The 26584-nt window shown below is 43.4% G+C and overlaps 1 protein-coding gene across 18 annotated transcripts in view; it reads right to left on the minus strand.

Annotated features, from left to right (window-relative positions):
- The window catches only part of LOC146812330 (uncharacterized), a 398549-nt gene that overhangs the window by 88884 nt on the left and 283081 nt on the right, over nucleotides 1-26584 (minus strand). For 16 of the 18 annotated variants that reach the window (XR_014965925.1, XR_014965923.1, XR_014965929.1 and 13 more), the window contains one exon: nucleotides 7727-7852. The exons of the other annotated variants lie outside the window; for them this stretch is intronic. Coding sequence is in view for 4 of the 16 variants with exons in the window: in XM_085614585.1 (XP_085470711.1) it covers nucleotides 7727-7784 (58 nt within the window). In the remaining 12 variants the exon portion in view is untranslated. The remainder of the gene's footprint in view (nucleotides 1-7726; nucleotides 7853-26584) is intronic. 18 annotated transcript variants of the gene reach the window in all.

The raw sequence follows: 26584 nt of genomic DNA on the forward strand, positions 1-26584 counted from the left end.
AATAGAATATGCATTTAATGTACAGAACATTGCAAGAATTTTAACCAAATCCAATAAAGAAATGTTATTTTAAGCTTTTAAAAAAGTTGTGATCTTGAAATTTTGGCATATATAGATTGTGATTCTGCTGCTATACTTCCTAAGGAAATGTTAGTAAAATTTGTTTTTAAGAATTATTTTAAAATTGAAATGTTTACTTAAAGTGGTTGACATAAGGCAGTTTAGGCAACCCAGTAATATTAGGAAATTATCTATAGAGTTAAGGAATTTTAATATTTTTATTAAAATCAAATGATCCTGGATTGCACCGTAATTCTATTTATAGTCTTTATTTAAATGAAATGAAATGTTTATGTACTTTTATGCATTTTATGTTCAAATGTGAAATAAGGTTTTTGGGATTTGATTTGTACCCTAACAGACAGACTACTGCGCTGCACTGTATAGATCGTGCCATAACTCAATTCAGGATCTCTATGATCATCAGCTAATTGCTCTATCTCACCGGGCAGCCCCAACCCATAGGTGCAAAGCTAACATCTAGTCCTTCTCACATAGGCATTTCTGATCCTCCACCCCATACATAATATTAAGCATGTGTGGTGTGAGATAGATCATATGGAGTATGTTAAACTGAGTGAATTTGAAGTTGGCATTCCTGGAGATTTTCTCAGGCTCTCTAGCACCTTCTTCCATTCCGCTTCAGTTAGGGTCCTACCTATCAGGGCCTCTAATTCTTCCTGTAGGTGGGCCAATGGTTGTTACATAAAGATCAATATTACGGCATACAGTCATTTTATGAGATACCTGGCTGACCCCAGCATTACTATTGCCTGTAGGGCTGAATGCATGTTGGGTTTGTTAGTGTTGCCCAACCCTAATGTGGCCAGAGTTCCCCTGATGGTGTGGTTATTCAAGAACTGCCCTAGTGGCACGTCATGGTGTTCCGGGAAGTCAGTCAGGGTAGGTTATTCACCATCCTGGAAGCAATTTCGAACTGTGATGACCTCTGCCTCAGTCCACTCCTTCACCTGTCCGTGTGTAAATGGGGGGGGGGGGATCTGTCTCCTATTTGCGGTAACCCTATTAATGGTAAATCAGGCGCATTCAGGGGGGTTCCCACTGGTCATCTAGTTCATCGGTCGCAGTATTTTAAGGCCACTTTTAGTAGAACCCCTGTGTTTTTAACTTGGTGTTTGCGGTTTAAGATCCTAGGAAGGAGAGTCCCTTGCGGGGACTGTCCCAGTAAGCCCAGTGTTTCTAGTCCTCTGACATCCAGTCATTTAGAAAGCCACTGGAGCTGCGCAGATAGATAGCATGCTTTGAAATATGAAGCTCCCAGACCTTCCGCTAGCATAGGTCATTGCAAGACCACAAGGGAAACTCTATTGAGCACCCCATCCCCGATCAAGTCCCTGAGCAATGTATCCATGTCCCAAAATCATCTCCTGGAAATCATCACCGGGAGGTTAACAAAGTAAGATAACACTCTCGAAAGGATAACCATTTTGGAAAGCTGGAACACCAGTGCCTCTTGAATGGACTTTGGCAATTCGCCCACCTCTAGTGAAACAGCGCACATATTCTCAAGATGGGGTCACTATTGTCATGTATGTGTAGTAAAACTCCACCAGGAGTCCATCTGGCCCCTGGGTCTTCCCTCTGGCCATTTCCTTAATTGCCTAGCTAATTTCCTGAGCGGAGTTTGCGGCTTCCAAACACTTCTGTGCATTTTGGTCTACTCCCTGTAACCACAAGCCCTCTAAGTAAGTCACCATCAGCTCTTCATGCACCTCCCCAGGCATCCGATACAGCATCACATAGTATTCTCTGAATGTATTGTTGATGATTTTGAGGGAGAAGACTGTCAGCCATCTGAATACTAGCTATCAAGAAGTGTCTGCCCTCTGGCCTAATCAGCCATGCTAGTAATTTCCCAGCCTTCCCCCCTTCTATGTGCTGTCTCGCCTGATATGCCCAAGAGTCCAGGAGCTGACAGCGTTCCCAAGCTACATTATTCTCACTCCTAGCATTTTCTATTAATTTCTTACTCCCCTCATCCCTTCTAAGCTCCTTATCTAGTGCAAGAAATTGGGATTCCAGTGTCTGGCGTTGTTGGTAGATCTCCTGACGTGCGCCTACTGTCTGACCTATACACTGGCCTCTCATCCCTACTTTAAAGGTGCCCCACACCATCTGGGAGGTGCTTTCAGTGTTTTCATTTAATTCAAAATAGGTCAAGATGGCAGTGGACAATTGCTGTGTAAAGCAGTCGTTCTCAAGCAGACTGAGGTCTACTCTCCATACTGGGATGGGAGCTCTTTTGGGCGTTGGGGGGAAGCTCAGAAGTAGTAGACTGTGGTCTGAAATGGTGCGTCCTAGGTATTCTGCCACCACTGGTGTTGGTGCTAGTTTTCTTGAGCATTGATACAGGTCTAGGCTGGTGTGCAACCCATATAGTGGGGAGAAAAAGGAGTATTCCAGCTGATGACAATTTTGTAACCTCCAAACGTCTAGTAATTCCCACCCCTTCAACCAGTCTTGAAGCCCTTGGAAGTCATGGCTGCTGCTGTACCTCATAAAGGGGGTGTAGACAGTCCAAATCTATGTCCACAACAGTATTATAGTCCCAACCCAGGATCATGCAGTATGCTGCCACTTTTGACAGGCGTTTAAAGAGCTGTAGCAAAAAGTGAGTTTGGTCTTGATTTGGAGAGTAGATGCTCCCCAAAGTAACTTCTTTTCGCCCTAGTCTGCCCTTCTCTATGACATAGCAGCCGTCCGGGTCAAGGATTTTGTGTGTTGCGTGAAAGGGGGTGCCAGTTTTGACCCACAAAAGGGCTCCTCTTCGATATGCTGAATAAGTGGTCGCGAACAACTGTTCCCACCACCTATGGCGAAGTCTGGATGTTTCCACAGATGTCCTTCCTCCGTTCGTTCCCCCTCCTTGGTCCGACCCATCCTCAACTCCCAGACTCAGTTAAATGCAATTGACCACAGTGCAGCACTGGACAAATCCAAATTCGTAACTCCTCATCCCAACAGTGGTCTGGTGAAGGGGGAGGTCAAAGTAGGTCAAGAGGCTCTGGTTCCGTCCATGTTAATTTTAATGGTGAGAGGGCTGACCAGCACACACTCCTGAATTTTCGCATAAACCCTTTCTCTGGATCTCAGGTACTTGTAAAAAAGAGAAAGAAAGAGTTCTCCACTGTTCTGGACTGTTATATGAGGACCATGTATCTTCTTCAAAATTGCAGAAGTGGGTGGTTCTGACCAAGATGATTCTAAGCTTCGCTGGGAAGACAAGGGAGTACTGCAAGCCAGCTTCCCGGAGGGCTTTCTTGGCCTCAATGAAGAGTGCTCTTGGTGCTTGCACTCTGGCTGTGAAATCTGGGAACACCAGTTTTTTGCTGTTGTCCAGGGCGTAGGGGCCATTGACCCTCTCTTGCTGCAGGATAGAATCCTGGTCCCATAGTGGAGGAGCACGGCCACCACCTGTTGAGGAGGCCTTCCCGGAGCCGGGGCTCTCCCCGGTACTTGATACGCTCTTTCGAGGACAAAGAACTTGGAGAGTGAGTCAAGGGACATTTCGGTTCTTCAGCATTTCTCCAGGAATGTCAGGATGTCTCTGCCTTCCTTGCCCTCCAGAATACCAACTATCCTTATGTTGTTCCATCTTTTATGCCCTTCAGCATCCTCAGCCCATCTCTACAGCACGGCCACTCTGGAGCTTAGGTCTTATAGGTGTGCAGCCACTTGTTTATGTTCTAGTTGGAGCTCCGCTACCACTCCCTCCATGTCTTTGACTCTGTTCAACAGTTTATGGCATTCGGCCTGTAGAGTTCCTAATCCAACCAAGACTGCCCCAACATCTTTTTGCAGAGCCACCTTAGTATCAACAATTGTTGCCATTTCTTTGTCCAGGTGAAGTGAGGTCCTTGGGCCCACGGGGCTCCCCCCTCTTTCTCTGCATGTGAAGGGCTCACATATGTTGGGCTGTGTGGCCCCGGTTCTACCTTTCTGCCTCTGCATTGTGTTACCCAACTGGAAAGGACTGTGTTGTGAGGTACTCATGCCCTCTCAGGATTTCTGCACACCTCGTTCTGGGTCCCTTTCTATGGGAGATTTTAAGGGGATGTAGTTGTCAGCTGCAGCTTATAGGTCTATTTCCGTTACTATTCACGGTGCCAATCAAGGTGACTCAATTGTGGCATCCACCTGTATATGAGGGTCCCTGTGAGTCCTTGGCACCTAGGTCTTCCCTGTTAAACAGTCTATTCCAGCTTCACAGGTCACTTCAAGCTCTGTGCCTCCCTGTGATTTCTCTAATGCCAGGGCCCTTGCTGTGTCCAGCAGAGATGCTCCCCTAGTAGTTCGCCCCTCTCTGATGGAAGCATGGAGGTTCTGGGACACTAACTCCAACTTCACATTCTCCCTGGAGTCATGGAAAGAGTCTCCACGCGTCTCAAGCCTCAGTCACACCTCCCATCCCTCGCAGTGATCTTGCCTCAGTCTCCTTTTTTACAGCTCTCTGGGGCGCCCTTTCGGTCGTTCCCCAGGCCAGGTCTGCTCTCCGATTCCAGACCCCCTCTTACCTTCTTGGCAGGTCCGGGGTCCTTGTGGATCGGATATCCTCCCTGCAGCCAGCCCAGACCTGCCACTTCTCAGAACAGGCTCCACCAAGCACAGGGGTGATGTCAGTGGGTCCGAACCTGTGTCACTATGTGTAGGCCTCAATCTCACCTCTGGGCCATCCTAGGCGCTCGGCTGTGATTTAGGTCATCCTGAGGCCACCCGAGACCGGGCCAGTCTTGCCAGAGCCTCCCTGCACCACCACTTCTCCATGTGGGCCTCTGTCCATTGTATATGGCAGCTGACAGCTCCTGGGGTGCTGCCCTACCCTGCTGGAGACTGCTTACTTCGGCACTGTTGTTGAGCCCCGATGGTGTGCCATCGAGTGCTCTCAGCTGAAATTGATTTTTTAGATACCCTGCAGTCCTCGCCTCTGCCCTCCATCTCTGAAGTCCCGCGGGCCCGTGTCCGCCTCCTTGGCTCATCTAGCTGTGGCCTGCACTCCGGGCAGGGTCGGATGTGCCAAGCACGGCAGCCGGCAATTAGTATCGAGCATACCTCTTCCCTGGCTGCCCCTCCTGACCAAGACCTCTCCGCTCGCTGTCAGAAGGATTCCACTCCTCCGGTTCACTAGTGCCTTGCCTCAATCACGGGTGCATCCAAGTGTTCTCTTGCGGGGCGACGTCAAGGAACTCTGGGTGGGTTTCTTTCTGCTGTCCGCTCTCTCTTCTCAGGCCAGTGGCCCGCGCCACCTCCACTTTCGCTCTGAACAAGTGTGTCTTGATGCGAGAAGAGCTCAGTTACGGTTTCTGCTCCTCCATGTGATCACTGGAGCATTATGTCCCCCTTAGGGAGCTGCAAAGTGAGTCAACTCCCGTAGTATTGCAGGAGTTTGGTTGGGCCGGGAAGGAGCTCCACTTTAAGCAATGGCCAAGTAGGGGCTCCAAGCCAGGTGCAGTTTATGTTTACATTCTCAACATGAGCATATCAACCGTTATAATTTTTTCTGAAGATTAGAACTCAAAAGCCAGATTTGATGCGCTTGCTTAGCTCCATGTCAACACTAGCACGGCAGTACAGAGCAGCAGTTTCAAAACAAACATAAGTCACTTAAGTCTTTAGCAGCGATTGAAGGAGTTTCCTCCAATAAATGGACCAGTAAATGACATTCACAAACACATTTCATCTTGGAAAAAAAGATTAAAAGCAACACAGAATATCTTACAATACATTCAGCACAGGAAAATAAAATGTGTTGTAAAAGAGGGAGCCAAAAGTCTATGGGAGGTATGGTGGGCCAAAGACCACATATTCTAGTCATCTCCACACATAGTTATCTATTGTTACCTTTTATTATCTCACATTTACTCATTTGACATTTTAATGATGTTCCTTTTCCCATACAAAAGGGCATTTTTGCAATGTACCTGGGAAAACAGAGTTGATTTTCAGTAATGTCTGAAGTGGCAGATGAAGTGTCAGCCTCTCTTCTTTCGGCTCCGGGACAAATAAATGGGGGCCTGCCATTCAGTTTCAAAGCTAATACCATAACCAACCTAACAATTAACTAGATAACGGGTTCACAACCTTTTCTGTAATGAGAGCTACTTCTTATCAGTGAAAATGGTTGTGAGCTACTGAAAGCCATGCAACATGTGCATTGGTATCAGTCACACCCTCGTCCAGCTTCATTGGACTTTTAAACCTAATGTTCGAGGAGCCCGATACTATGGTTTGTGAAAAATACTGTGACTAGGGGTACTATGATAGAGCTACTTTGTGCGTCAGTGAGCGCATGTCTGTAAGGATGAATAAACGTGTTTGAATGGATGGTAGATAGGTGTATGGGTGACTCAGAGAATGTGTCATATATACTTGTGGCACAGGACATAACCTTCAACCTATGTGGCAACGTTTCATGTACCGCACAAACATACCACCATTTCTTTTAATGGATGAAATTTAAAGTGCAAAAAAATGTTCTGCAGAAATGATCATAACAAGGAACTGTTTTTGCACTTAATAGAAATGTTTCTGCATTGGATGGAACATTTGTCTGCACTTTAAAAGACACCTATTAAAAAAAAAAAAAGGCTGACTTTTTCAGTTATAAATATGAATGAACATGGCATGGCTGCTGTGCGTAAATGTGACACATTGAAATGGGAGAAAATTCAACTGAAGAGTTTACTTTATGTTTATATGCATTAAAGTAAAATTATAATTTCATTTTAATTTTGTCCCGTGTCAAAGTGTCTTCACAAACAGCAAGCATATTACTCCCAGTGGCCTGTAGACATAGTGCCATATTTATAACCGCAAAATACAGTGATTTGTTTAAATGTGGGAATTGAAAGTGAAAAAATATGCTTCTTAAAACATTAGGACTAGATTGGCTTAATTTAAAGCAGAGGAAAACATTAAGACAACGATTCATAGAAACATTTTTCTTCACTAAAAATTTCTCCCATTTAAAAGAAAATACCTGTATTTTTTCAGTGAAAAATATGGCACTGTGCCTTCCAGCCACTAGGAGCAAGATGGCTGCCGTTGTTAAATGCGAATTTGAAAAGGAATAAAATTAAAATTGAGAGTTAAGTTAATTCTTAATGTGAATTTTCTCTCATTTAAAAGCATCCAGAAACATAGTTTTGGTCTCATGCTCCAATATTGAATTGAGAAGGATTTTTATATAAGAGTTAAATACCTCAGTGCTTCAGTTCTTAAGCTCTGTGATCCACATGGACCATAAATCTGACTGAACAATGCTTATTATCAGGCTCTATCTGCAGCCTGATAATAATGTAAATGAACATAGCCTTTCCTCAACTTTCAAATGAAAATGCAACACTTATTTATTGCAGATCTTATTGGGAGCTACTCTGAATGTTTTTGTGAGCTACTGGTAGCTCGCGATCGACTGGTTGGAGAAACTTGAACTAGATGATCACAAACTTATCACTACCACCAAAAATGAATTTCAAACATTGCTTTAGAGGTAACCCATAATACTGAACTTCACACTAAGTATCCCAAGGCTCACTAGGGAACTGTTTACCCTGTAGAGCCCAAGAAGCAAACAAACAGTAACAGAATGCGGAAAAGAATACCACCAAACGACACGGGTGGATATATTTAATGTTCACCACAATACCTGCAAATGCCATGCAGACGTTTTCAACCAGGAAACATCTTCCACACAGTCCTTCCATCCTGCAGTTTGGCAACAGACTTTTTTCTCAACTCGGAGGACAACAATATCTTTTCCCCAAACTCCAACCTTAAAATGGAAAAGAAAACTTATTAGAACCACGAACAAAGCAGATGGACTGTCCAGTCGGAATCAGAGACGATTCTAGTTAAAGAAAAATGAGGAAGGACCAAAGGCAGGAAACTTAAAAGACAAACCAACCTAAACAATGTATGTTGAAGCACTTTCTGCTTCTTTGTTACCATGTTAATAACTCTGCATTGCACGCATAAACATTATGGTGAAGTTATATCTGGTTCCTAAGGACGCGGTGAGCTGAGTGGGCAACTGTATCTGCTGCTGTGATTCAATCATCAACATGACTAACTTAGCTTTGAATCTTTGATACCTGTAAAATAAGTAAGATGACTCTGGATAGTAGTATTAAAAGTATAAACAAGCATTTTCAAAGTCAATAGGTCCTGTTTTTGCGAGAGTTAGAGCTGTTGCTGCAAATGGTAGTCTTTTACCCAAGTATTAGGGAGAGGAGTGGATGTATGTGGGTTGGATTGGAATTGCATGGTGTGAAATATTATGTTGTGGAGAGGATTTGTGGAGTCGAATTATGTGGCATGGTGTACATTCGAATTATGTGGATAGTAGTTATGTGGTATTGAGTGTCCTGGAACTATGTGGAGGGGGATTATGTCTAATTGAGTGCAATTAAGTGGAATGGTATTTGGTGTTGTGGACTGGTATGTATTGGAGTTTAATTATGTGGTGTGCTGTCATTTATTTTGGCATGATGTAGAATTCTGTGATGTGGATTGGATGTTTGTGGTGTGTTATAGTGTTTTTGAGTTGAATTATGTGGTTTGTTGTTGAATTATGTGGTCTGTAATGGAAGTATGCGGAGTTGATTTGTGTGACGTGGTGTTGTGTAGTTCCTACAAATGTATATAGGATCTACGTATTTTAGACAACATAAAGGGATTGGTGTCCAGACTGATTCCAGACACCCCCAAAGGATATGTTAGTCTGTAGACCAGATATCTCACAATGTCACTATAAGCCCCCAACCTCACCAAGGAGGAATAGTTTCTGGCAACTATTGAACATGACAACCCTGACCTCTCGGGGATCGTGGAAACAGTCCAGCATTTTTCTCTGTCACTTGTGCTCACTTTGTCACAGAGAGATGCACACAATAAACAGTGGGGAGGTTTTCAATAAGCATTTATTGGACCAGCGTCATTCTAGTATAAAAATACATGTGCTGCAACAACCATAAGACAGAAACAGATATATACAGTTATAAGCACCAAAAGAGTAAATAAAAGGTAGAATTCTACCATGGTGCTAAACTATGAACATATGCAGGCATATAGATGCATGACCGAAATAATGTGTACTCGTACGATTAAAACCCCAACTAGATATACCCAAGTGCACCCAGCATGTATGTAGGTATATAGCCAAGAATCCCCCTAGGAAAGAGTCAACCCCTTTACCTGATGTGAGAGAGTGAAGAACCCCATCTTGGTCTTGAGTTGGACACCCTGTGAGGGACGTCAGACCACTGTGTGCTGGAGTGTCTGCGTGCAAGGACTTTAGCGTCTCGTGTCAGCATGGAAGTCTTTTTCTCCTCTGGGTTGCCCAGCAATGATGTGGTACTATTATACCCGAAAGACACGCTCAGGGGTTCTACCTAGATGTGTCCTGGTACTGTGGGCATGTCCACCAAGTATGGGAACAATGGTGACCCTTATAAAGAGTTATTATACAGAAGATGGGAATCCTGCTATGATACTTAGAATCCTCATGCATATTAAATGAGGCTAGTTTGAGAGAAAACCACACAATTTTTGTGTGGCACCTAACTCGGTAAAAGGTTAGCACCAGAACAATTATTTAGAGCAAGGTAGGACAAATGTAGGTAAAAGGTAGTGCAACTACCTAGGCCTATATTGGAGTACATTGGGGTTCATAACACCCTCTTCTCATCCTACTGGATGACAAAGTAACAAATTCTAAAAAATGCCTGTTTAAACAGCATAAAAGACTTTGCTAAAATAGGAGTATAAAAGCAAGGCTGGACATAGTTCACGGAAGAGGAACTCCGCGAAGTGCAAATAAACTCTGCTGTGCTATTCAGAGCTCTGCAAGCGGTGGAGTGTATTAGATAAATACCATTTGCGGTGATTTCCATGCCAGGTGCTTGTCCGGACTGTGCAATTATCGCGAACGGCACGATGTACAGTGCAAGTGGGCGCTGCTTCCTTACTGCTGCTCGAGTAGATTTTTACATGAGCTGCAGCTTTCTCAACGCGGAGACACAGTTTCTCAATGCGAGCAATCTCAAGCATACACGACCTCATGCAATGAGAAATCTTACTGCAAGCGTTGAGAAATCTTGCTGAGAGGTTGATTTTCCTCGCTTGCTCTCACCATGATGATGCTGACCATCGGGAATGAGCAAAATCTCACAGAGAGGTGGATTTTCCTCACTCGGCAACTTGATGTTGATGAACGCGAAAGAGGGAAAAAACTCCGCTCCGCAGAGTGGAGTTTTTCCTCAACTACGCGAGCTCAGCGTAACAGGAGTGCAGAAAACTCTGTGAGCGGAGTGGAGTTCACCTCCCATACTTATATAAAAGCATCTGAAAAACATGGTATGTGTTAAAAAGTTATGTAAATGTTAAAAAAGCTCTACAAGTCCTCAAAATCGTCAACATACTGTTAGAACAACTGAGCACTCTGAAAGCAAACGTGCTCAGTGAGAGCAAAAGAGGAAAAAAAAAAACTTTTTTTTTTTTTATTTCCATTTTTTTTCAACAAAAGGCCGAATTGTTCCCAGCACACGGAGAGTCAAATGTTTGTGAGTTCTGTGTAGGAGACTCAGCATCACAGCTGCTTGCCTACGCAGATGACGGTCCCTGTAACCCCTCTTGGACTAGGTCAATGGAACAAAGGTGATCTTTTCCAGTTCCCGCAGCCACTGTTGTAACACCTGATGCCTGTAAACCTGGTATAGAGCCGGTGTCAATTCAGACAGGAAATGAAGCTTCCCACAGTAGTTCCAAGAATGCCGATATCAGAATTGGAATATGCTGAGGACACTGCACTACACGGTCCTTTAAAGGGTCCAGCAGTACGTCCAGAGGCGCAACCGATAGAAGTGTTAGACACAAGTCCAACACACATTCGTATCCGCAGAATAAGCAGTGGGGTACAGGCAGGAAGCTGTCGACCCAGACTAATCTGAATGACAGAAACCAATGCTCACTTAGCTCTAAAATGCCGAGGTGTGCCCAGATGGAGTACCATATGTTCACGGCAACATCGCTCCAAGAGCACTTTTTCCATTTACTTGGAATTTGGGACATCCATTGCGTAGCAGGAAAATTAAAACCCGGATACCCACTACAAGTAGTAGGAACAGTGCAATCTCTCCAGAAACGCTCCCCAATACAGAGTATAGAAAGGATGGAATAACTCCAAAGATTGTCGGAAAGGTGCTTAATAGCCCAGAACCTATGTTCCTAAATAGGTGTACTATCCCACTCATATCAGACCTGTTAAAGATACGATGTACCATTTCCCCAAAATGGAGAAGTTAGTTCGGAGTAGTGCTTTCATCTCAGCTGAAGACCTTGAAACCTGGAGATCAAAAGTCTCTTGAGCTGAGGTCAAGGCCACCTCCTTCTGTAGTAGTATGACTTTCAGTCTGCTCAGAGGATCAAACCGTATAAGGGAAACATTCAATGAAGGCCATAGCGGCACCTCCCTAAATGTGTGGGTCGGTGGAAACAATACTTGCATACAATATGTAACCTTGGAACCTAGTGTAACCAGATGGGTGATGCCTGGTAGCATCCTACAACAACCTTGATCATTCAACATCTAATAACTCCCATTCAAGAGTAATTTGAAAGCCGGTTTTATCACGGCAGCTGGGGATCCCTTTAAGTGGCATGATAGAATTGCAACTGAAGCATGACAAGCTCAGTGAAGCATATTATCCTGACAAATTAGAGACCCACTTAATGAATTCCCACAGTCAGAACCGCTGAGAAAGACTTCAGTGTCCCTATTCCTGCATCTAAATCTGTAAAGTAATTCCCCAAATTTATGTATGTATTCCGTACCCAAACCACTTCATACCTGCCAACTTGATGGTACTTTAGACAATATTGAAATTGGAATGTTGTGACTGGCAATGTAATATGGCCATTCATTAACCATTCTGTGGAAGGTGACTTAGCGATGGTGATAGGCAATTGGTCCAATTTTTCAATGTGCAGCATTGTATACTTTGCATCTCTTTGTGCCATTGTTGTCTGCCTTGCTGTTAAATTATAAGAAGAAAACAGACGTACTGTTGATTTATCGCCAGGGCACGTGACCAGATCGCAATGACTGTAGCTTCCAGCTCAATAATAGAATGGATCGTAACTGCGATTGCCCATGTTGAATAATGGACAGATCCTGTTCCAATATATATATTGCAGAGGACACAATGTTGCCCAGTGATTAAATCCTAGATGATAGTGTGGTCATGCCATTGTCAACCACTGCCAAAGCCTTTTCTAGATTAACCCTGTCAATTTCACACCATCTTTCTGCAGCTTCTTCTTGTTCATTGTAAATCGTGTATTAGAAGCGTTTATGACAGTTTCTGGAGACCTAGCAAAAACATCTCTTAGATCCATTTCATCTGCAAGTAAGGACAAGTGTTGTTTCACCTGGGACAGTGTTGAGGTTCTCAGCCACTCTAGGCATAATTTCCCAAAACTGTAGGATGTCACCACCCCCGACTGTTCTCGTTGTACATAGCGTTGGTCAGGCCTATGGATAAAGAAAAACCTTCGGTTGTACCTCTGAATCTTTACTGACACCCATTTGTGTCGATAGGCCAAACCAACCATCCCTTCCAATTGGGGTCTGAAGAATTGTATGACCCCCTCATGTATAATGGCATCTAGCATATTCTCACAATGATATGTATAGTTTAACCATCCCTCAAGGTGTGAAAGCGAGGGAATCTGAAGTGTTAAACTCCTTAATGTTGGCTAGTCCAAGACAGGAAGTTTGTTGCACCGGGTTGTTCAGGAAAATGATCTGTTATGGTAGGAGACATGCTCTAAATAATTACTCAGTTCCATGAACTTGCCAATCTTTAATCCCCCAGACAGATTTTGTGTCTATGGTGTCCCTCCAAAAGTTGAAACCTTGTAACGAAAGCTGGGAAATGAAGGAAGCAGAGTATTTAGGTTTCATATTAGTGAGCATATTTTTCTTTGCAGGTGTAGGTGCAACCTTCTAATAATATGAGGTCTGATATGAAGTATTAAACCCAGAAAAATAGGCAAACTTTTGTGCAAACATTTGTGAACTACCTTTTGGTGGTGTAGGCAATGTTCCCAATGATGGTAAGTAAAAACATTTTTTGGGATACTTGCTTGTGCAAGAAATGATGAGCATAATGTTGATAATACACTATCAAAATCTGATTTATCATAAAATAAATTTTTAGAGAATGCAGCAGATTGTTCTAAATCAGACAGCATTCTATTCACAGTTCCAAAGTCCCAATCTTCAAAGAATGTACTGGAGTTTATGATATCATTATAAGAAATTTAAATGCATATGGTATTTTCAAAAGTTCAGTGGGACCAAAACATCATAGGAAACCCGGTCTCAAACTATTCCTTCAGGGATCGGAACAGCTGTAATGTTCACAAAGGAGAGGTCTCTTTGTTCACGATGAGATGTATGTGGTGTCAGGACCAAGTTCACATGTTGTATTGTGGAGCGTTCTGGGTGATAACGTACATTGAGGAGCATTAAAAAGACAGTCACTACATCTATCTAAAGAACTAAGAAAAGTAGACCAATTGCAATCCAGAGCTTTTGCCAGGGTGAAACAAAGTAAGTCTTTTTCAGCCAAAGGTAGGAATTAAATATTTTTTCTTTAAGGGGAACAGAAGGTGGTGGTGACTGACTCAGGTTCACTGGGATCCAGCGAAAAGGTGTCAAAATCAATGAAGTAGCCAGACCCTTTTCAAAATATCTTTTGTAGCTCAGCAAGTTTTGTTGAACTGGCAAATAACTCGTGAGACATTCACATAGATGTTATTAGGTCGAATTGAGATCAGTGCTTACTTTGTATTTTTTTGTTGGTCAAATTTTACTGGTACAAGGTCCATTCCATTGTTGGCAACTCTGTTACTTCGTAGAGTGGAATCTTCAAACTCTATTAGTCTTTCTCTATGGTAGCGAGAGGAGATCAGCAGCTACCCAGGAGCCCACGCGGCCTGCTATTCAGTATCGGCCACATAGTGTGGTTTGATCAGATAAATGGATACAAATATATTTTCCTTATTGCCTGAAAGAGGAGGAAGAAGTACAGTTCTTGTTCCCTCGACTGCCAGGACCTAGGCAGGTCTTGCCCAACAGATTTCACTTCCCCAGTGGTGGTGCATTTTACTTGGACCTTGCCTTTTAATGCCCGGAATTCAGTGAATTCCTGTAAAACAGCCAAATTATCATTGATGTCAAATGCTTTTTCATCCACCACTGTGCTGCCACAATTGAGGTCAGGTACCCATATTCTCATCCCAAACAGGACCTCACATGGAGCACGGCCTCCTAGGGAAGTTCGTGGCATCTTATTAAGTCCTCTCTGAACCCTATATAGGTGATTGACCCAACTCCCACCCAAGCCGAATAACCTTGCTGTTAAGGATTGCTTTAAGTCCTGGTTATTCCTCTCCACAATCTGATATCCCTCGGGATAATATAGAGAGGAGTACCATAAGACCACACCCAAACTAGCGATATCTTCTTTGTAAATCCGAGAGCAAAATGCAGGGCCACAGTGAGAATGTAATGTGCCAATTGCGTATGTCCCTATGAAGACTCGCAAATCCTTTCTAACAGTTTGAGTGTCGGCCGAGCACTGGAGCTAAACCCACAGGATTCAAGTGCATGAATCCACTGCCACCAAGATGTACTTGTAAGCCCCATCATATTGTTAGGGGCCTCAGTGGTCCAAATATACACATGTGAGAGGCCTGTAATCAGTAATGGTGTTTGTGGTGGACGTGCTGCGGTGGAATCCTTCCTTTGCGGACAGATGATGCTCTTAAGGACAAAACCCTTGGTCTGTTTGGTCAGATCTAGCCTCTAAAAACGTTTCAGTAGTGAAACTGTAGCAGTAATACCTGCGTGTGCTGAGCACAGGCCCCGTGTGCAGCTAGAACTAAACCTAATCTGCGATCCATGTTTCGCATTACTCTATTCCCCACTCCTGGAATTTGAGCATACAGCATATTTAGCAAATCTAACTTGTAGGAGTAATTGAGTGGAACACCTTTTGGCAAGGCTGCGCTGTCTGTACGCGAAGCGATGACAGCTACCATTATCTGTCTGTCTACCCTCGTGCTAGAACAAGCGATTACAGCAATGGCAGCAGTTTGCACTGTCACCTTAGTGGCTTCATCAGCCAATGAATTCCCTTTAATATGCCGATGCCTCAGCATATGGCTAACATGAGCCCGTGGCAAACTCTTTTTCAGTTATGTCACTTGCTCCCAAAGTAATTTGTGCTTTATTGTGCCACCTTTTGAATCTCTAGACCCATACTGGCCCCAGTAGTGAAGATAGTCATTGTAATACTGGACGCAAAAAATAAATCACACACAATAAGTGTGGGGAATTTTTGATCTGTATTTTTTAGCACCAGTATCAGGGCTTTTAGTTCTGCCAACTGTGCCGTGCAATCTCTTAGAGATTGCACGGCACACGTATTGCTAGGATGGAACTTACCATCCCTCATATGTCATTTTACAATCGCACATGCAGCGCTGTATTGCGGTTTACTTCCTACGGCTGGTTGAGCATAACAGTCAGTACAGATAATATAATCATATTGATCTAGAGGCATCTTGTTTCACTCTGAAGAGGATATTCTTGTTCGTACTGCAAAAATGCTTGTTTTGTTAATGTAGAATCAAATTTGTAGTCTACATGTGTTGCAGTGAGATAATTAACCCATTATCTGCATCGCGGATGCAATGCTTTAGCGTTTGGAATGCTTGCTTTAGTAACATCCTCTAAGGTTGTTACTAGAGTGAAGACAATTATTCATTTCCCCCAAGCCAGTGCTCTCTCTCTCTCACTACAAGACTTTGTACCGCTGTCAAAATGTTTTCTGTCGATGCAAAATGCATCTCCGCAATCGTGTACAAATGTGATTTCTATGCAAGGAGTACAATTTCACAATCATTAAAGGTTAGGTAAGTATACCCGAATTGACTAGAGAATACACGGATCACCAAATTTGTAGCATTTACACATATATGTAAATGTTTGGAAGCTATCATGTCAGCTTGTAGACAACAAAGAATTTCTGTATGTTCCTGTGTCCAAAGTCGAACTGAGAAATCAGTTCTGATTAAGTTGTAAAATGGTTTTACTTTTTCTGCATAATCTAAAATGCATGTCCTGCCAAAATTGAGGAACCCTAAAATGGATTGCAAGTTTTTCAGGGTTTTTGGAAGTTGGAGCAGCACACACCTTTCTAAAACATTAGCTGCTAGGCTTTTGCCTTCACTTAGTATCATACCCCAAAAATAGGACATTGAGGTGGGCAATTTTTGAAATTATATTGTTAACCCTGGGCAAATTATCTAATAATGTATAGTCAGATAAATATCTACATAGGACAATGCCTCCTCATCAAAATGTTGAAGTAATTCGGATACTCTTGCTGAGAATGCCCCAAGGGTATACAAATAGCCCAGGGTTAATCTACAGAATTGACGGTGAGAGATGAGGGCCGAAAATGCTGTCAAATATCTACTCTCAGGCACTATATTTTGATAAAAGAATCAATTTGAGATATCTAGTGTTTTGTCTTTCTTCCAAACGTTATTCATTAATGCAACACTGTGTATTTTGCTTTGCAAATTTTTTCGTGTATGTGTTCAAATGCCTGTAGACGTAAGCTAGACGGTATGAATTGTCGGGTTTCTTTATGAGAAACAAATGATTATTTATGGAAGAGGTGCAATTCTTGATTACACCCTGGTATTTAAGTTTATCTATGATCTCACTGACTTGTTTTTTGCATTATGTTTTAGGTACTGTCTCTGTGGGGTTGGAGTAGTTTTGACTGGGACTACATGGTGAGGTGACTCACCATCCCAACCTACAGGATTGCTGTTTAATGCAGCAGCTAGTGCTATCGTCTACTCCTGTGCGTATGAATGTTTTAATTATTCTGGAACAAGGTCAGAGAAAGCCGATAAAATGATGGTCTCTCCTTTCGGGCAGTCCATAACGAACTCAGGTGGGCAAACCTTTTCAGCCAGAACGATATTGTCTCCAAAAGTCATGTTTTGACAAAAGAGACTTTTCACTTTTCTTGGTATATCCCGCCCCATATGGAGTGTTATTCTGTGTATCATATGTGGGACACTTTCCCTAGTATCAGATGTCTCCACCGTGACATGCTCATTCAACACTGCTGTCACCAGAAATTCCATCAGGTTCTGGCGAGCTATTGCTGAATTCTGCTGCGTTGTCTACCATCATCAGAGCCCATTCAGAAGTTGAGTCTTCAGTAGTCTGAGCATTTCTTATTTTACGGCCAGCTACTTTCTTTTTTTAAATGTAGGTTTACTCTTGAGTTTATCTTCTTTTTTGATAAGGAGTCTGAAGTGCGATGTGTTTCTTCTTGGCTTGACCCACTCTTCTGATTTGTGTTCTGACCGTCCTTCCCTCTGAGTTTTTTTTAATCAACCCTGAAAGGAATGAGAGGAACGTGTAACAGTATCCTGATACCTGTTAGGTTTTTTAATGTTATCACGATTCCTAAGGTTACATCTCCTGTCAGAGGGTTCCTGTTGAGGAGACCCACCAGTGATTGTGATGCATTCTGCCTATTTTGTTGTTGTTTTTTATCCCATTTCTTTTTAGAAAAATCAGGTGCTTGCTTGGGTTTATCCTATTCAGGATTACTCATTAATTGTGGTTTCATAGGTCTAGCTCCCAAATTATCTATACCCAATGAAGCATAGGATTCTTTGATAATTTAAGGTAATTCTCACTCCTGTTGTGCAGGAGTGCATTCCCTCAGGTATTGGCTTATAGACAATACAGCTGCCTCGCCTTCTATATTCACTAACAATTGTAGATACCTTGGAAAAAGTGGCCATTAATATCATCCCTAAGTTTAGGGCAGGTTCTGCCCCGTACTCATTCTGTATTTGTCTTAATACTTCTATTATCACTGCTATTGAAGGGGTACCATGAGTCATGGTATAGATGGCAGTGACAACTGTACCCCAAGTGGTACAATCCTATATCTAGGGATCTATCCTCATTGGCAAGCAGATCATTGGTAATCTGTTTTTCTTGTGGGCCTGTGTGTGGAAACACTGCCTCCAGCTGTGCTATTTTCTGTGTTATCCAGAATGGTATGTGCTCATGTTTAGTGGGCATTTTTCCCATAACCCTGATCAGTGTTTGTGGGGTCATTTTAGTTGCGGTCTGTTGTAGTTGAACTGCTGTAGTAACCCTTGGCGGTTAAATGGTGAGCGTTCTCATAACCAACCCTGTCAGGTTTCTGTAAAGTTGTATTATTTCTTTGTAAAGTGGACATGAGTCTTCTATTGGAAAATGTGTCAATTTCTGGATGCGGTGTATAAGCAGGTAGGACCAGCCAAGTCGCTCCATCTCTGATGATTGGACCAAGTCTCACTTTTTCTGTGGTGAGTAGGAGGGCACCTTTAAACCAATTTATATGTTCCTGGTACGCTAACGAGACCTCTATGTCCTCGAGTGGATTGTATTCTTGTGGTATTTCATCGGCTATATATGAATGAAGTGTATGTGTATGTGCATCTGCAAGTGGGAATTTGACTGAAGAATAGAACACCTCTGTCCTGTATGCCTTGTGTGCCTCAATCACAAAGGTAACAGTTCCACCTACAGCAGAGACTCCAAAATCTGCTACTTTTAAAGTAAGTCAATTTCTGACATTTTCTGAAATGTTTATTGCACCTTCCTGCTCTCCGTCCTTGGCTGCATTTGCCTGTAATGCTACCGCAGCCTCACTTTGGACAGACATTTCAAAAGGTTTTACAAGGAAAATAGAGAAAAAGGTTTATGCCCAATGTAGGGAACTATAATCCTTCCAGCTTGAATATACATACAGCCAATAAATATACGATCATCTTACTCGGCTGTGACAGATTTGTCCCTGCACACTCCATAAGTCTCTGAATAAATATGAGTAGGGGTCTCTGAGAAAGCACGAATGAACTACTCAAATTTGTCTGGTAAATGAGAACCAAACCAACGTTGGCGGTGCCATGTCCTGTAGTTTGTACAAATCTATATGGGATCTGCGCATTGTAGACAATATAATTTAAGGGATTGGTGTCCAGACTGATTCCAGACACCCCCAAAGGATATGTTAGTCTGTACACAATCTAGCTCACAGTGCAACTATAAGCCCCCCAACCTTCCTAAGGAGCGAATAGTTATTGTACTATGAAATATTTTTTTTTAATAAACAGTTATATTTATATGTTTAATCTGGTTTTTTAAAAATTATTTTTATCAAGCATACAGTCGATCCATCGATATAAGCAAGCTATAGCAAGTAGATGCATTTTGGCAACATTAGAAACAAGCAGGATAGTAGTACAAAGACATGGAATAGTTTGTATTCATAGCACTAAATACTCCCCATGTTCAGTACTCTTTGTCTCCCGTCTACCCCACTTCTATCTAGTTCCTATACTTTTCCAATGGGGTCAAGATTTGTTCCCATTTTTGGGGGCGGCCTCTACTTTCGTATACAACTTTTTCAGCTAGTCTGCACCATTCCTGATCAAGCTTCTCATTGATAAGCTTCGGAGGATCCTTCGCCCCCATGACTTTGCTCATTCTGACCCCTGGAGTGGCGAAACTAAATATTGCAAAGTATTCGTAAGCGCGGCCCACCTGATCTCTCCCATGACTTCCAGTAGGTTCCAGCCTGCATGCAAGTGTACTGGAACACCCACCACCCGGGCCATCATCCCAGCAACTCCTGCCCAGTATCTCAGGACATGCCCAGATCATATGGAAGAAGGTACCTTTTTCCGCACACCCCTGGTGCAAAGGTCAGTGTCAGATCTGCCCATCCTATGGGTGGAGTGTTCTGGGGGTGTATGACCTGTGGAAGACTTGGAGTTGAATTAGCCTGAATCTTGCCTGTATGGCTACTTCTCTAGGACTCTGGCTCGCTCCCTGCCAATCAGTTTCCTCCTGTAGTCCCAAGTCCGATTCCCAGGCTTCTGTCAGCTTGTCCAGGGGGTCTGGGAGATTGTTCTTTGACTTCCAGTATGTAAGGGAAACCGCTCTCTCAGTCATGGAGTGTAATAGCAACCAATCTTCCAGCAGGGAGGAGTCGGGCAACGACTCCCCTTCAGGCACATGGCATCATAGAGCATGCCTCAATTGCATATATGGAAACTGCTCTCCATTTGCCATTTGATATTCTCTTTGGAGATCCACAAACGTGATCATGGTCCCGTTCCGTCCTATATCCCCCAGGGTGTCTATGCCAATAAGGCTCCATCTATGTAATCCCTGTAGGTGTCCCACTTCACTCAGAGCATCACTTACCCATAGTGGCGTTTGTTATGTCAATTTAGAATCCCACCCCAATAGCTTAGTGCCTGCGTGCCACGCTCTGAAGACCGTTTGAGTGCGATGAGGTAAAGCCCTCCCTCTTTTTCTACAGTGCAGGGGCACCAAATACCCACTGTTCGCCATTTCATTGCATGTCAATCGACTCTGTAAGCCAGTACAGCAGGAGGTGTGAAAGCCCAGCCCTTAATTAGCTGGGCCACCAGGTAGTAGCTACAAATGTCCGGGACCGCTAATCCACCCTCGTAAACCTCCTGTTGCACTGTACGTAAAGCCACTCGTGGCTTGCCGCGCTCCCACAAGAGGCTACGCCCATCGATTGCCTGGAAAAAGATATCTGGTATTTTGTGGGGGATGTTTTGCAGTGTATAAAGTAGTCTCAGTAGGGCCATCATTTTAAACAACACACCCTGCATATGAGGGAAATCGGTAGCTGCCGCTAGTGTGTTACATCTCTCCCCACTCTCACCAGCTGGGAGTGGATATTTAATGATATGAAGTCTTCTGTTGACGTTGTGATCCATATGCCTAAGTATTTAAATGTATTGTGTTAGGGCCGCACAGTCATCTGTAAGAGGCGGGAGTTCACCAGTGAGATTAAAAACAGGAGAATAACCCCAGTTTATCTAGTATCCTTGAGTATGTACCGAAAATCCAGAGTATGATAATGAGTCTGTGGAATGTCTGCCTCCGTCTAGGTGCGTATAATAGTACATCGCCAGCATATGGTTAAATACGCTACTCCCACCCTTCCCCAACATCAATACCTTGGACTAAGGGGTCTCCTCTGATCCAAGCCGCAAGTGGTTCCAATGCCAGTGCGAAGATCATTGGGGATAGTGGGCACCCCTGTTGCATGCCCCTTTGTAGTGTGATTGATCTAGACACTGACCCATTCACCTGAACGTGGGCCCTTGGATCACAATAAAGGAGGCAGACCCATGTGCAAAAATCTGGTCCAAGGCCCAGACTGTAATGGACCGTTTGCAAATATGGCCATTCAATGCCATATGGGCATCTAGTGACAGAAGTGCCGCAGGTTCAGTTGGGTTCGCAGCCGTATCAGGCATTACACCATATAGTTGTCCCTAAGATTCAACCTGGTGCTTCTAGAGAGAATGGGGCTAAGGCGGTTTGCCAGCACCTTCGCCAGGACCTTTGTTTCAAACTTCAGTAGGAAAATGGGCCGATAGGAACCACACCGCTCCAGGGGTTTGTCTTTCTATGGGATGACCTCAATTGTAGCCATTCTCAAATCTACTGGCAGGGTCCAGTCTTCTCATGCAGAATAGAACGTATCCAACATCGGATGTGACACCCTAGATGGCACACATTTAAATAATTCTGCAGGAAGTCCATTTGGGCCCACAGCCTTCCCAGATGGTAGATCCCCAATGGCCTCCTCCACCTCCTTTGTCAAGTCTTGAGCTATGGCTTCTCTGTCGTCTGTAGAGATTGTTGACAGGGAGATGTCCCTCAGCAATTCCACACACTTCTTTCATCCGGTTTGTTGCTGATTTATACAGCGCCAAGTTGCAAAGGCCTGGGCTATATCTGCCCCAGAACTTGATAGCGCACCATCATCCTCTCGGATCTCTGCGACCCAGTTCTGTTCTCCGTCTCTCCTCATCAACTATGAAATCAGCCTATTGGCCTTGTCTCCTAGGTTGTACAAATGCCTTTGCACGGCTACTGCATGTTGTCGAGCTGCATTTTTCTCTAGATCTCTAAGCTCCCTCTACTTAAGTTGTATTCTGTGTCTGAGGGCGGGGTCATCCGACACTTTGTATTGTATAGCTCGTTCAAGGGTTTCAATTTTGTTTTCTAATTTCGTGCATCTGAGATGCCTTTCCTTCCTCTGTCCCCCTGCCACTGCCTATAAATAATTTTATTATGCATGATTAATTAAAACATTTGCATACATGCAACAATAAAATGTTTCTTATTCACAATTCAGTAAGTAAAACAGTATTAAAAAAACATTATTAAACGTTGCTTAAAATTTCACAATTGGGCATTATGCTCGTCAGGAAGTCCAAAGTGCTTGTGCGTCAGAAAAAGCTAGGATGGCAGTACTTTTCCTGAATTAAGCAGCCCTCCTCATACAGTGTAATAAAGTGCATTGTTTTGCGCATGTAGCCATCCTTGGTTTAAAGTGCCAGTGTGACTAAGGTGCTCTTGTTAGCTTTTTGGGTCTAGCACCAAGGGGTGCCCGGTTCAGCTACATTTTATGGCCAGTGTCCGCATGTTACGGTCTCTTAGTTACGGTCTCAATTTTTTGGGTGAGTAGGCAGTTTAGCTGTACCTCGGCTGGATTGAAGCACAACTTTACTGCCTGCAAGCCTGGGTGCCTTGCCACTTGAAAAATGGTCGTAATAAAGTGCTTCGTATGTCTTTTAACTTAGGGCAGATGCAAATGACATGGATGATATCCTCCTGAACTCTTCAACATAGGAGACAGGGCTGCGGACCTCCTCTCCTTACCCATGGTGGAAGATATGGGATGATTGGAATAACACCTAGTCGTAACATTAAAATATTTTCCTTTGTCCTTATTTTAAATCCTATTTTCAAGAAAGATTTCGGTTTGAGTATTTCGTAGTACTGAGCCCTATCCAGCCATGTGCCCTTTTAGCAAGCATTTCCTTGTCTTCTAAGACAGATACCAATTGTGTTGCTTTTTTCTCATTTTGTTTTTTAAGGATAGATGTTCTTTTGGAGTTCCCAAAAGATCCGACAATCCCAGTAACTTAAGGGAGTCAAACAAATATTCCCTGGCTGGCCATTTTTCATGGCGAAGCAACTCGATCCCAAGATGGAAATTTAGGGATCCAGCCTCAGCGCTACGGATCTTGTGCCACCTTTTTACGTATGCCCCCCTTCTTTCCACAGATTTATTTTGGAGCCTGAATTCTTAATCGTATTTGGGCCGTGGAAAACATTTTGGGAAATGAAAAATTGCTCTGTAAGAATTAGCCATTACTATGTCCAGAGCTGCAGTATCTTTAAGAGATTCTCTCCCATATGTTATTGTCGGCTGCATTTTTGCACCCAGTACCTGTAGCAAGGGATCGAGTGTTAGGTCGAGCAACATTTTCTTCAGTGGTTTCATTACTAGTTAAGTCATAGTTCCCTTTCTCTGCAGAGACTCCAGCTGGGGTATAAATGAACTTCTGTGGTCCAGAATAATTCCAAGATATTTGTAGATGGTTATCTGGTCCAGACATTGCCTGCCTAAATGCCAGTTGATTTTTTCTTTTTATGGTAATTTACAGCCATCATTTTAGTTTTCTTAAGATTTATTTGTAGGGTGTTTCATTGTGAGAAGCGGTTTGTCCTATTCAAGAGATGTTGAAGACTGATGGGGGTCTGACTTATCAGCACTAAGTCATCTGCGTAGAACAGATGTGACAATAACATGTTTCCAACTTTTGGAGCATGTGATGTGCTCCTGTCCAGTTTCCCTGGGAGATCAGCTAGGAAAAGGTTAAAAAGTAGGGGCACTAGGATGCACCCTTGCTTTAGAGGTCGTGATTCATTTGGAGAGGTGTGTCCCTAGTTTAATCCCGATTCAAGTGTCAGTATGTATTAGTTTGAGCTGGTCCAGGAGAGTTTTTGGTATCCCCCAAGTTTCCATTTTTTGCCAAAGTTTGGCTCTGTCAACATGGTTGAAGGCAGCAGTATAGTCAATAAAACAAAGAAAAATGAGTGTTTTTCTCTTTAGCTGCATCCATTAACAAGGCTAATGCCTTGATGTTGGTTGTGGTTTCTTGTCCTCGGCAGAACCCAGTTTGGTTTATTGGGATAATAGAGTTTTTTGATGCCCAAAATGTTAGTTCATCCTAGATTGTTCCCACGTAGTACTTTGCCTCTACATCAATGAGGGCGATTTGTCAATAGTTATCTGGAGCTTTCCTGTCACCCCGTTTAAAAATTGGACCAATGATTGATCCTTTCCAGGACTCCGGGATTATTGTTGCACAGTTTATGTCCTTATAAACTGGTGATAGGGCTTTGCTCCGCATCGTGTTTATGCAGGTTTAGGGGGGGGATGCCGTTGGGACCTGGGGCACCTGCAAGTCTGCCCCTGGCTATTTGCCTCTTTATCGGAGTTGCTGTTGGACCACAGCATTCCTCTTTGACGGAGGATAAGCAGTCTGAGCCTACTGCCTGATCAACCCCCCGATGATGTTGCATTTTCCTGTAAGTCTCATGTTGCTATGCTAGAGTGGGGTTGTGTGTTGTTTCTTCCCTGTTAATGTCGCTTCTATCTCTTCTCACATTCCACATTTCCTTTCTTCATCCTTTTGCGCTTTATTTTTAAAATTTTTGAAGAGGTAATCTACCCAGACTACCTCTGTTATTTTAGAGTTTATTCCAGGATGATGTGGTTGCTCGATTCTGTTGACTGATTGCCAAAACTTGGCGCTGTTATTTTGTTTGGCTTCATGAAGTAATTTGGCCCATAGTTCATCATTCTTTGATCTTATTTTTTCCCATTTCTTTTTTTATTAATGCGTTCACTTTCCGAGGATGCATTGCAGGTCCAGGTTTTGTGGAGTTTTACAAAGCCGCCTTAGTGTTTGGGTATGGTACGTTTGAGTTGTTTTGATTCTGAATGGTCGTCAGTCTTGTTAAGGTTTCCTCCGATTGTCCTCATTTTGTCCCTGTCCCGAGTTGCCCACCAAGGGTCTTAATGAAGTTTTCCCATGATTTCACTGGTTGGGTTGGTGCATCTTTCCATTGATTATATAATGTTTTAGCGGTGGCTGATGTTGCTAGGGTTACACCTTATTCGCTTTAGATTGGAGGCCCCTTCTATGTTGATGGCTTTGCAGGTCTCTAGCATGAAGGCTGTGTTAGCCTTTAACGTCACTTCCGGGGGTGGGTGAGCACTGTATTAATTGTTTCCTATTCTGAAGGTAGCGATTTTATTGAACATGGTTAGGGATATAAACAAATTCTAGATACGTTTTTGAAACGTGGCGGGTGGTGGATTAGCCCCCTGAAAGCGGCCGTTCAGTGCTCTTAAATTTAGATGTTCAAGATGCTGAAGCAGGTGCTTTGAGCATCTAGTTGGTTTCTCAATTTTGGCTGGGCCTCGATTCAGTATTCCCCATGCGACAGTAAGGTCTTGCGCAGGGTCATCATCTGGTCCAGACCCTAGAAGATGTAGGTTAAATTCACCTGCCAGAATGATGTAATCAGTGTCTTGCTCTTCCATAACCCATTTTATTTAATTGATTAGCTCTTTAGCTGCTTTTAGTTTTTGATACAGGTGCACGTAGGTGTTAATTTTTATAACTTCTTGGTGTTCCTTGTTAAACTTGAGCATTATCATCATAGCCTGAGTGACGCTTGGAGCTGCAATTCGGGCCTCTATAGGTAAGATTTCTCCTATTGAGACCAGTATCATTAAGCCCCCCCCCATAACCCCCCCCCCCAAGATAGATTACCAAAGTCAGATCCCTTTGTAGCTGGAACGAAGTGGGAGGTCTATCCCTGAAGCTCAAAATCCTGGTCTTCCCAGGTTTCCTGGAGCAGTTTCATGTCAAATGTTTTTAGGTAGTTTAATACCTCAGGATCCTCGGTTTTACTAGCTAGGCTATTGATGTTTCAGATGCACATGCTGGTTTTGCCTTTCTCCACTGGGGCTGTCAGTGGGTTGCACATCACTTTGGGCTGCACATCCGTGTAGGTATCCCCTGGCCACCACTTTATATGCCTCCCATAAAGTGCACGGCGATTCTACCGTCCTTGAAATTTCATTGAAATATTGCTGTGTTTGTTCTCTAAACGTGTCTTAGAGATCCCCATCTTTAAACTGCCACTCAGATATACATGGTGGAAGGGTATAGTCCCTCTCAGGGTCCTGTAGCTGCACCTTGACCGGCGAATGATCTGATCTGCCCCTTGCTTTGAGTCGGGCCCCACGAAAGTGTACCACATACATGCATTGTGTAAAGAGGTAGTCTGGACGTGCTCCGCTGCAGTGATATGTGCATATTGCCTTGTGGTCGGATTGTAAAGTCTTCAGAGATCAGAGAGCCCCATTGCTTCCGTGAAAGCCCGGAGGGGATCCGTGAAAGACCTGAGGGGATCCGTCCCCCCCCC

This window comes from Triturus cristatus, chromosome 7 (assembly GCF_964204655.1).
Source record: "Triturus cristatus chromosome 7, aTriCri1.1, whole genome shotgun sequence".
Classification (NCBI taxonomy): domain Eukaryota; kingdom Metazoa; phylum Chordata; class Amphibia; order Caudata; family Salamandridae; genus Triturus; species Triturus cristatus.